The sequence below is a fragment of the Cyprinus carpio genome, chromosome A6 (assembly GCF_018340385.1).
Source record: "Cyprinus carpio isolate SPL01 chromosome A6, ASM1834038v1, whole genome shotgun sequence".
NCBI lineage: Eukaryota > Metazoa > Chordata > Actinopteri > Cypriniformes > Cyprinidae > Cyprinus > Cyprinus carpio.
The window spans coordinates 15,569,458-15,582,023 of NC_056577.1; the positions used below are offsets into that span (position 1 = coordinate 15,569,458).

The 12,566-nt window shown below is 34.6% G+C and overlaps 1 protein-coding gene across 2 annotated transcripts in view; it reads left to right on the forward strand.

The window, feature by feature from the left end:
* The window catches only part of acox1 (acyl-CoA oxidase 1, palmitoyl), a 28,543-nt gene that overhangs the window by 3,321 nt on the left and 12,656 nt on the right, over positions 1-12,566 (forward strand). The window contains exons 3-5 of one of the 2 annotated variants that reach the window (XM_042758177.1): positions 9,833-9,993; positions 11,632-11,739; positions 11,860-11,979. In XM_042758177.1, coding sequence (XP_042614111.1) covers positions 9,833-9,993; positions 11,632-11,739; positions 11,860-11,979 — 389 coding nt within the window. The remainder of the gene's footprint in view (positions 1-9,832; positions 9,994-11,631; positions 11,740-11,859; positions 11,980-12,566) is intronic. The other variant, XM_042758178.1, reaches the window with a different exon arrangement.

Below are 12,566 nucleotides of genomic sequence, written 5' to 3' on the forward strand. Positions count from 1 at the left end.
CATTGATATAACATTGTAACATCTTTAAAAACCATTAAAAAATGTACAGTGAGTTAATTTCAAAATGTAGGATAGTCTTAGGCTACAGTCTACTCATCAAAAATTAAAAGAAAGACCTTTACACAAAGGATCTTATGCATGCTATTGTAATTAAACAGTCATTTAATATAAGGCCTATATATATTTATATTTATATTTATATTTGTTTATATTTAGTCATTTATCAGACGCTTTTATCCAAAGCGACTTACAAATGAGGACAACAGAAGCAATCAATTGTAGTATTAAAACAAACAGATCCAAAACTAAAAGCTATAACTTTATAAATACTACTTGTACACATTTTAAAAATAAAGAAATACAAAAATGTCAAATGCATACAAAATTTAAAACTTAACATTTAAATGGAAAAAAACAAAGCTAAAAACAATTCAAAATATTAAAGAACAAAGGGTATAAGAATATAATAATGATTCTAACATACCACTAAGCCAAACACCAAAAAAACAGCTACATACGTGTATGTACAACCACACACACACACACACACACACACACACACATATATATATATAAAAAGTTTCATTTCCATTTAGTTTGTTGAAGTATTAAAATAACTTAAATTAAATAAAAGTAAAACTTAATAAAAGACCTATACATACACAATAAATTCAGACATAATTTAACTAACAAATACAAATAATACAATTTAATTTACAATAGTTTATCAGTAATCCTAAAAAAAAAACACTGCCAAACACACATGCTAAAAAACAACAACGTACTACTTATACACAGCAAGAAATGGTTATAAAACTAAAAACTGAAACAAAACAAGTAGTAGGAAAGAGGAGAAATAAAAAGCAGTACTTATCCTTTGCCAGTGTCCCTGCCCGGTGGAGTTGGACGGTAGAGTGGATGGTCTTTACACTCTTCGGTCTTCACGCGATGGCTGCCGCGGTAAAAGAAGCTTTTTTTATACCAGTCTAACAAAATACTACATTAATTCAGCTGGACACACTTTCCTTATTTTCTCCATAACAAATGGCCAAGCAAGCGCAGACACTGACAAGATACGCGATACAGAACGAGACCCTATATATATATATATATATATATATATATATATATATATATATATATATATATATATATAGATATATATATATATATATATATATAGCTTTTTATCCGGGTGTGTGTCTGTTGTGTGTGTGTGTGTATATGTATATATATATATATCTCTATATAATATATATATATATATATATATATATATATATATATATATATATACATATAATATATATATAAACAACACAAACACACACACGGATAAAAAGCTAAATGTTTTCCTTTCAGTTCATTCTTGGTTTAAAAAAAATCTTCAGGTTTCATATGCAGAGCGAAAAGAGAACGGTCCAGCATTTAGCAATAATTATTATTAACTCTTATTATTATTATAACTGTTATTATTCTTGATTTTTCAAACTGCTAACACTTTGCATTTTTGAATTATGCCTTTACTGTGCGACCAAAAATTCAGCATTTTCTGTTTCAGCTGTTTGATTGCGCTGGAGCCTCATGCACACACATTCATTGGAAACAGCAGCCATTCACTGAGCCATCCGGTGCGAGCAGCAGTCCACTTTGGCATATTTTTGCAAATTATGATTTTTTTTTTTTTGTCGATACTGAAACACGCATGAACTACAAAGCCTATTTTACCTCATGAGTAATAGTTAAGCTTCAAATGGGCAACATCACGAATATGGAAACATTTGGATTTCTCCCGAATGAGAGAGCCCAGCCTTACCTTATGTTTCGCTTTAAATTATTATTCATTTATTTTTTTGCACTGTGACAATTTACCCGTTTTAACTTATAAACTCCTTGAGATTTTAAAGTCAGTTTAATTGTATTGAAGTTCAAGTAAAAAAAAAAAAGAAAACAGGTTAAAAATTAAGTAAATTATTTCTATGAATTAATAATGTTATCGTTTATTCTTGTAGAAAATAAGTGTTTATTCTTTAAGAAAATAAGGGAAAAAATAAGGGATGATCCAAATATTTGTCATTTTTGTTTTGCTTCACCTATTTATGTAGGCTACAATTATTCTAATAATAATAATAATAATAATAATAATAATGTCATTAAAAAATGCCATCGGCCTAAGTAAATTTGACCATTATAGAATTGTGACTTCAAAGGTCAGTGATTTAGGAGGTGAAAATACTGTGAAATTACAAATGGCATTAGAATTTAAATCAAAAATTATTAATATCTAATAAACGTTAGCCAATAAAGCACATTTTTTAACAATGGAATTTTAAAGTTTTGAACTAAAATATTATTTCAACCATATAGCCTGTGAATAAATAAAATGCATAGCCTACTTTTCAGTGAAAGAACACTGAGAGAGTGTAGGTTGCTTCTGGTGTTTGGATTTGTACTTCAATATAATGAGCTCCAAGTTTAAGAATAGCCTACACTATTTTCTCTCTCTCTCTCTCTCTCTCTCTCTCTCTCTCTCTCTCTCTCTCTCTCTCTCTCTCTCTCTCTCTATCCTCTCTCTCTCTCTCTCTCCTCTCGCTCTCTCTCTCTCTCTCTCTCTCTCTCTCTCTCTCTCTCTCTCTCTCTCTCTCTCTCTCTCTCTCTCTCTATTTAATAGCATTAACTTACAATGAAATACGTCTTCCTTCAGGCAGACTGAATGTTTTCCTGCCTTGCTAAATGTTGGGTCAGTTTGTGCGAGTCCCGCGCGCTGTGAAGCAGGAGCAGCTGACGGAGGATTTCGCTTGGTCTTAAAACCTTCCGCAAATGCTACGTTCACAAATAACAATGATTTTCATAAATAATGATTAATTATCAATTGATAATTTGTTATTATTATGGTCTTGTGAAAATAATATAAGCTGCGAGAAAATAATGAATAAAAAGAGTAGGGCTGCTGTGAGTGCAGGCATGTTTCAACCCAGTAACATGAAAACACACCGTTCCTCACAGCCCAAAAACAGACCGAATTCAGTTCAGCTGGAGGGGGTTGGGGGGTAGTTCTGTATAGTTTGTAGGGGTTGATATAAATTCAGGGTTTCAAACTTGCAGAACAGGTTTAGATAGGACTCGTCATTTTGGTTTTAGGACAACTTTGAAGAAAGGTTTTGATCCACTTCAAATGTTGACTACTGTATAGTGCAATATCGTTTTTTAGTTATTATAACTTAATTTCAGAGGAAGTTGCCTTAACTAAAAAAAAAAAGAAAGAAAAAAAGATGCAAACTGTTGCTTTAATTTTATTTTGTTTCGTCTAAACAATATTTTTAGACTATGAAACATAAAAATGTAGCCTATAAACAACAAATATATTAAACATCTCTATATTTTTTACTAAATCCCAAACAGAGTCCAGACATCAGTAAAGTATCCGTCTATGAACATGTTTTATAGGCTGTTTTAGATTTGAGAAATACACATGCATTACAGACGTGACAAAAAATATTAATAATATAATATAGTTTTTGGAGACATCTTTTTTTTTTTTTTTTTTAGCCTATTTACAGTGCACAAACCAGAAGCAACAATATCTGCAGAGAAGGGTTGGCCATTCTCAAAACATAAAATATCAATTTTATTTCAATTTTCGTTTTTGTGTTTCAGAGGAAAAATCATTGTTAAGGTATCTCTCCATTACAGACCGTTTTGAAAGCAGAATTTATGCAAACGCATATATAATGCTTTAAAAATTTTAACAGAGATGTCTAGAGGGTATTTAATGGAGGTCGACCGATATATCGGTCGGTCGATATATTGGGCCGATACTTGTCATTTTTAATATATCGGCATCAGCAGATATCCTTGTTTAGTAGCTAATTTTGCGCCAATGCTGCAAAATGTGTCTGCATCGGTATTATTATTATGTGCAAAAGCCACTCTGAAAAAAAGCTTTCTCACCTGAATTAAAGGGGTTTTAGTCTGAATGAAATGCTAGTAGCAAGACAAATGAATAGATGTGATTATGATCATTTGATAAAATGAAGAGAGCGCGCCATACGTTTGAGATCATTTTACTTAGTTGACTGTTTCCCGTCAAGGAGACCTCTGAATGCGCCTCTTTAAATGGTTTCGTGGTGCTTGTTGTTGTATTTTAAAACGCAATTGCAATGTTTTCAAATGACACTATAGTATTAAAAATAAAATTATCCCAAACGTAACTGTGGCGCTTGTGGCTGTGCTGCGCAGTCAGTGAACCACTTTTTTCACATTAAACCTTTTATGCGAGTATTATGACCAGTACTTTATTTAAACCTGTTCTGCAAAATGTTCGGTTTTTTTATTTTTTTATTTGCGTTCCGGTAGGCCTATTTGTTTTAACAAATCTGGCATTTACAGTGCATTAGATTGTGACATTGCATGCGTGCGTGCAGACGAGGACGAGCGAGCACGGGTTTGGCTAGATGTATTTGGAGGTAATTGTTCACGTCTCATTCTGCACATATCCAAATGTTTCCATATTCGCAATGTATATAAATGTTAAACTATATATATATTTTTTTTTAATGTAAACGACTGAAAAGATCATCATCTTCACATGAGCAAAAACGTCCTCGGCATAACAGCAGAGTGGACCGGTATACTACGGTCTATTTAAACTGACCAGTGTAACCTTTAATATGTTTGGTTGACTGTACTCTAAAATATGGTTTAATACCATTTAGCTTAGAGAAAATATAAGCACAGGGTCAGACACAGGCTTGACATTTATCCTGCTTGAATTCGTTCTAAGAAACGCACATAACTTCATACTGTAAGTACCAAACTTTCATCTGTGAATATTTTAATATTTTAACTACAGTGTTTTTCTTTCATTTTCCCTGACTGCTGTCATCAAATGTAACATATCAGCGAGGCAAAGCTGACGTCTATTTGCGAAAATGTGCTTTGATGCGCTTGTTTGATAACTTGTGGTTAAAGCGCCACTCAGCGGTCAAAAGCTGCAGTACGCGCAGCGGTAGAACCACCGTTTTGGTTGGCCACCTACTGTACATTTGCTTCGATCTGGAATCATGGTGGAATATCCTGTGATGTCCACTTTGCAGGGTTTGAATAGAACAAACGTCTGAAGTGATAAGAGAAACATACAAAATGTGCAGAGCAGGGAGGCGCGAGGACTGGAATTGAGAACCGCTGCTCTACACTGCTCAAAACTTGCGTTTGAATCATCAGTGACAAATCCTTTACATATGTATTCAAAACCGCTGGGCTACATCATGTGTCATTCACCGGTGAGAAAACTTTATAGTACAGTTAGTAAAGTACTACAATACCAGGAAGGAAGATCGGGTTGTTAATGTTAGTCTGCCATTCTTGGTCTGTCCGCACAGCGTACGTGAATGCGCTGGTGACGTATCCTGTCTGCGCGAACAGGGTGTGCAGAGTTATGCTAATACATACGTTGACAGGCAGGGAGGGATGCCAATTAAAATGCTCAGGCCGATATCTTGTAATATCTTCTTCTCTCCTCTAAGGTAACTCCCTTCTCTCAGTAGCCAGAGGCAATCCCTTTGGAGTCAGTGCTTGACATTGCATGCCAACACTTTGAGTAAGCTTAAAATCACACTGTGCACAAACAATTTCAGCAAATAGTTACTGGACATAACTCCAAAGAGCCAGGTCTGTTGACAGCCAACATAGGACATGCTCCCAGCACACAAAGTTGAATACACAAGTTCAAAGAACATATGAACGGCAGCAATCTTGCCGGCACTCATACTCAGTAATTCATATATTCATTCACCCAGTCAATCCAAACTGAGCCAAGTCCTGTGGTAAAGAACACTGATCGCTTTGATTACATGGTGCCATACTAGCACTACAGGGCATAGAGGACTACACGACCTAGGTGAAACCACCTTACTCACAGGGGGTGTGGCCAAACACTGAAGGCGTCCAATAGCCGATCAGTTGTCACCTCTCTGCACAGACAAAAAGTGTGGTGCAAAAGAGGAAATCTTGAGGTTGTAAAACGTAGCAAAAGTGTTCTGAGAAGATGAGCCAGGGCCACAAAGATATCCTGAATTTTATTCCTTTAGCCCAAGCCCACAAAGAAGCCATGCTTCTGGTAGAGTGATCGCAGACTCCAAAGGGGCAAGTTTCTCATTTAGAAGCATATCACAATGCTGTCGCTTCCTCAATCCAATGAGATAAATTTTAAAACCAGTAGACCTTAATTGTAGCTTTTGAAACAGATAAACAGCTGCTCAGGCAGTCTAAACTAGCTAGTCCTGTCTGGATAAACATGCAAGACAGTTCCATAGATGCAGCATCCATATACAGTTCAAATAAATCACCCACTGTTTTATTGCATGACCGCGTGAGTAAGAGTGCTGTCTTGAAAGAGGGCACTATAATGTCTGCCATATGTAGCAGTTCAAGGGTGGCTCAGAGAAAGTGCACTAAGAACCAGGGGACAGTTTTAGGACGAGGAGGATTTAGCTGCCATTCAGCATCTTCCCAACGCACTGTCCTGGCAAATGTGCAGTTTCCACAGTTCCAGCCTGGGGCACTTTGCCCCTCTCCTGGGAGAGCAGATCCCTCCATAAAGGAATTGGCCACAGGTGAGCCGATACAAGCAGTATCAATTCCAGAAACCAAGGCTGGTTGGGCAAGGTTGAGTCCTGATCTCACAACCTGAACTCTTTCTTGGGCCAGTGGCTTGACAGGGCATTTTTTTTCTTTAAGGGAGCACTCGCAAAAGAGAAGAACAGAGAACATTCTCTATGGACCGGCCTACCCCTGGATAGCATATCATTGAGTTAACTAGTCTCAGCCTCAGACGTCCCATGTACCGTTAGCTGAACGTCGGATGCATATGGAAATACAGGGCTTAACGTTCTCCGGCACCGTGCTGAATCTCTGGCGTGCGGCGTTTGGCTGTGGAAAAAAATATTCCTACATTTAAAAAAACTTGTTGATATTACTTTCAAGTCCATGAGTTTACCTACCAATGGTATGAGAGGAGCACAGATTTCCTCTCAACCAAACTAACATTACTAGCCAATCAGAATTTTTTGCTCTTAGAAATACGAGACATGCATAAGCGTATCCAATTGTAGAGTCGCAGCCCTGATGAATAGAGAAGAGCGACATGTTGAAAAAACTGTGAGGCCCAATGGTCAAAGATGTCCATCTAATGCATATTTATATAGGAAAACTAATTAAAATGCAGCAGAGCTTTGTAAACCACTCAGAGTAATCATGTCATCTCCATAAGAACTATATGATCGCCAGAACAAATTTACCGGGATTTTTAAAAAGGTCCTGTTCACACATGACAAAGTAATTTACCAGTAAAGACTATATGTGTAAAAGGTGCTAAACTCTTCCTCTGTATATGCTGTGAATTTGAATTGCTTAACGTTCATCTGGGAAAACAGTGTGCATTATCATACATACATACATACATATATATATATATATATATATATATATATATATATATATATATATATATATATATATATATATATATATATCTATATATATATATCTATATATATATATATATATTATACACTACTGTGCAAAAGTCTTAGGCCACTAGTAATTTTAACACAAAAAAGGTTTAGAGTATTTAAGTAGGAAGTATCTATTTGCATTAGAAAACATTCATTTTGCCATTAATTGTAACAATCCAGTGAGAATTTTTGTATGCACAAGAAGTCTGACAACAGACAGTAATCCACACAGAGATGGGATTACATGAAGAAACATAAAAAACTTAGACTAAATCCAGAAGAACTGTGGCAACATCTCCAAGATTCCTGAAAGAACCTACCTGTAAAGCTACCTGAAAAAACTATGCACAAGTGTACCTAGGACAAAATCTAAAATTTTAAATGCAAAGTGTGGCCACAACAAATATTGATTTGATTAAGTTAATTGAAGTTAATGGATAAATAAAATCTATTTATGACATTATTTTTGAAAGCATCCTCACTTTACAGCATTTACGCTTAAGTGCCTTTAAACAGTACTGTAGCTTTGCAGGTATGGTTTCTGCAAGTGACTTGGAGACATTGCCACAGTTCTTCTGGATTTAGTGTCTCAGTTTTTTCGGTTTCCCATGTAATCCCAGACGGACTGGATGATGGAGAGATCAGATCTCTGTGTGGAGCACTGGCATTTGTCAGACTCCTTGTGCATACAAAGATCTCACTGGATTGTTACAATTAATGGCAAAAGGAATGTTTGGAAATGTAAACTGATATTTCCTACTGACGCACTACAAGAAAATTAGAAATAACTGGCAGAGGTGGACAGTAATGAAGTATATTTACTTAAGTACTCTACCCAAGTACACTTTTTGAGTATCTGCAATTTACTTGAGTATTATCTCTTACTGAAACTTATGACTTTAACTACACTACATTTGAAAGACAAATATCGTACTTTTCACTCCACTTCATTTCTATCAAGGTCCTTGAAGTAGAAAGTCATTACTATGTAGCAGCTTTTAAATTCAGTGGGTGTTTTTTTTTCTTCTCTAAAATATGATTTTTTTTCTTTCTTTTTTTTGACAGCCTTTCAGTAATCACTTTTGCAGCGTTACGTGAAGTGATTTGCCAGCATTTTTTTTTGAAATACAGCATTACATTTAAATATGTAATATGTGCATTTTTTTATTGACATTACCTTTTGATTTTTTATTATATTTTTTTTAATCATAATTATTTTTTTAATAATGATTTTAGCTGATTGCTAAGTTATCAGGGCCTGTGTGCGCTGCTATGCAGTCAGAGTCTGATTTACAGGATGTAAATTCAATTTCTCCCAAATGACATGAAAGTGAGTGACTGGATGAACGAGGAGACATGGATAAAACATGTCTTTAAATGATTTTGTTTGTTGTTTAGGTTTATTATTGTCACTTCCATAGACATCAGTGTGTTTATTAATATTTTTCCCTAGTATTGAAGTGTATTTAGATTTAAATATCTTAAACCAAAAATGAAGTATCTAAGTTTCTATCTTCTGTTGATCACAAAAGAAGATATTGAAGAATATTGGTAATCAAACAGTTGCTGGAAGCCATTGACTTCCCTAGTATTTTTATTTCTTCCATGCTATGGAATGCAGTGGCTATCATCAGCTGTTCAGTTACCAACATTCTTCAAATATATATATTTTTTGTGGTCAACAGAAATAGAAAACTCTTGCAGGTAAAGAACAATTAAGGTTAAGTAAATATGGCAGCATTTGAATTTTTGGGTCAACTATCCATTAAATGTCTAAAACATGAAATAAACATGTTGTTGAAAACTCGAGTTCCTCTCTAGCTCAATGCCAGCCAAAGCATAAACACACCTTTAATCATTCCTAAAACTTTGGTTTTAGAAGGTATAATGTCTTTCCCAGTCAGAGAGCTATCCTAACAAAGTTTATGCAGTTACCTTATACACCAGTTTATTACTATTTATTTATTTATTTGAATTAATAGAACTGTAAGTCATTATTAAACCCAATGTTTAATCTGCATGACCTGCTAAAATGATTTCTCTTCTTTTGTTTTTGTCATTTTCTTCCATTATCTTTAATGCCATTCCTTTTAATCTATATCCATACAAACCAACATTTTTAATCTACTTTGTATTTGTCATCTGAAATTCATCTGATTTCTCCATTTCTTGAAATTTCATATTTAATTCCATGTTTATTTCTTTTGATATCTAAATAATCCGTCCGCTTTTCTACTCTTTCTACTCGCCTTTCTATCTCTTCCTTGCACCTTTATTTTTTTAATGCTCCACTCACTTTGAACCCTGGCCTACCAAAGCTGTGTGCACCGGGGGCGTCCAGAGCCCCTTGACCTGCACTTGGGCATGTTCCTGCCGACGCTGTTGAACCAATCCTCACCTGCACAACTGGAAGCTTTCTTCATGCCAGCATGGAACTTGGAGATTATTGGCACCTACGCACAGACTGAGATGGGGCACGGTAACAAATCTGGCACTCACTTATTGCTATACTGAGGCGCTGGTTTGCATTGGATCATGTGGTCTTATACACTACTGGATAACTGAATTTCACAATCACTTTTGTTGGGTCCAGATTTAATGATTTACACAGTCAGTGGCACCCTGAACCAAAAAACCTACCACAGTATTTTCAAATCAGTGGCCAATACAGTCTCATAATGTTAACTCCATCGATTAATTGGTCAGAAATGTGAAAGCCAAGCAACCTACAAGTGCAGCACATTTGTGGCAACTTTTGCAGCTGTGTTGATATCTATTTTAGAATCAGTGCTGTAGGTGTGTTTGGTTGTTACATGTGCTAATGATAGCCAATTGGTTCTCTAATTGTTTATGCTATTAATTTGTAATTTGTTAATTTGTAATAAAATCTGGAGAAATTTTAATAAAAATTATTACATGGTACTGTGTATATAAAGAGAGAAGTGTGTGTATAGGGTACTAAAGGATAGAACTGGCCTTTAACAAAGTGAACTGACACATGACTGTGAGTGTACAATCTATACTTCTAAAACCTTGAAACTATACTTCTAAAACCCTAAAATATATATATATAATTTTTTTTTTTTTTTTTTTTTTTTTTTTTTTTTTTTTTTTTTATAACTCCTCACTATTGTATTGTTTTATGCAGTGGCAAGTAACATTTGGAGCCATTAGATAAAACATATAGGCAATATCTTTTCTCTTCAAGGTTGAGCTGCATCACATTATTGGAACAGAACAATGCATTCACACAGAGCACTGATAAAAACTTCTACACATGATATGTAGTTTAACCTATAGCAACTAATAGTGCTTTAACACTCCAAAAAGAATTATAAAAATGAAACATACTGTACATAGGAGTTTGTGAATATATGTGGTGCATTAGTGACCTTCTTGGCCCTAGGCACAGTTGGTTTTTACTTGTCTCATATACAGCTCTTATGAGAACCACAGAATAATATAAATAAGAACAAAGTTCAACCTGATAAAACTTTTCTAAAAAATACAACATTCAATTATATAATGATTCAAATGAATTGTTACAAAACAAATACATATTTATTCTCTAGAAAGCCACACTAAATGAGTAAACACTGTTACTGCATTCCTGATATGGGTCAGACTCTCAGATACCAAATACAAGACATTGCTTGTAACAGAACTACCAGAACAGATACACTAGTTTTAGGAGACTTATCATTATGTATTCATCATATACTAGATGAGAAGGGGATTGAAAATCCACCCCTTCATAAAGATATTGTTTCAAACTATGTTTTGCAGATTAAGAATTTACACTGAGCGGCAATGCAAATCTTTTTCTATCTTTCTTTTTTTTTGTTTTTTTTTTTTTTTTTTTTTGCTGTCAGACACCTACAAGGGTTACCTTAACCATGTTGTTTAAACAGAAAGATTATGAATACTGTACCACTAACAGGATAAGAGCTTGTATTTCATCATGTTCATTTGCTCAGTCCCAGATATTTGTTTAAATAATAAGCAATATTTGACTTTGGAGCTGTATTAAATATGAATGAATTTCACTTTGATTTACTTGTATTAGATCTGAAGTAACAGTTGTCTGTGTTGTTTTGCATGTATTACATATATTTAGGTACACATATTCGTGGTCTTGAAACCACTGCTACTTATGACCCTTCCACCCAAGAGTTTGTTTTGAACAGTCCAACAATCTCCTCTATTAAGTGGTGGCCAGGTGGATGTGAGTAAGCTGTGTTCAAATTGCATCATTTTATGTTAAATATAAGATGGCACTGTGTACAACTAATTACATATTGTTTATTTTTTATAATTAATTTGTTCTCTGTATTTGTTTTTGTAGTGGGTAAAACCTCAAATCATGCTATAGTCCTGGCTCAGCTGTACACGCAGGGCAAGTGTCATGGACTACATGCCTTCATCACACCCATTCGCTGTATGAAGACACACATGCCACTGCCAGGTACAGAATTTTGAGTAGGTTTAGTTGTGTGATGAATATATGTAGATAAAGATTGGACCGTGTGTGAGGATTTGCTTGTTTTTTGATATGTATGATTATAAGACTATTTAGATGGACTGCAGTGATTACACAATCACCAGGTTATGGAACGATTCTTTGATCAAATACAGCATCAGATAAAACAGTCAATATCTTTTATCTATAAGGTTGAGCTGCAGCACATTACTGGAACAAAACAATAAATTCAGCACTGATACAAACTTCTACACGTGATTTGTAGTTTAACCTATAGCAACTTATAGTGGTTTAAACTCCAAAAAGAATCATAAACATTAAACATATATAGGAGTTAGTGAATATATGTGGTGCTTTAGTGACCTTCTTGGCCCTAGGCACAGTTGGTTTTTACATGTCTCATAAACAGCTGTTATGAGAACCACAGAAAAAATAAATAAGAACAATAAAAAAGTTCAACCTGATAATACTCTTTCTATTCAACAATGAAACTATTCAAACTATGTTTTGCAGATTAAGAGTTGTATGTTTGTAAGTTTTGATTTTTTAGTTAGTTTGATCTGTAAGCCAAA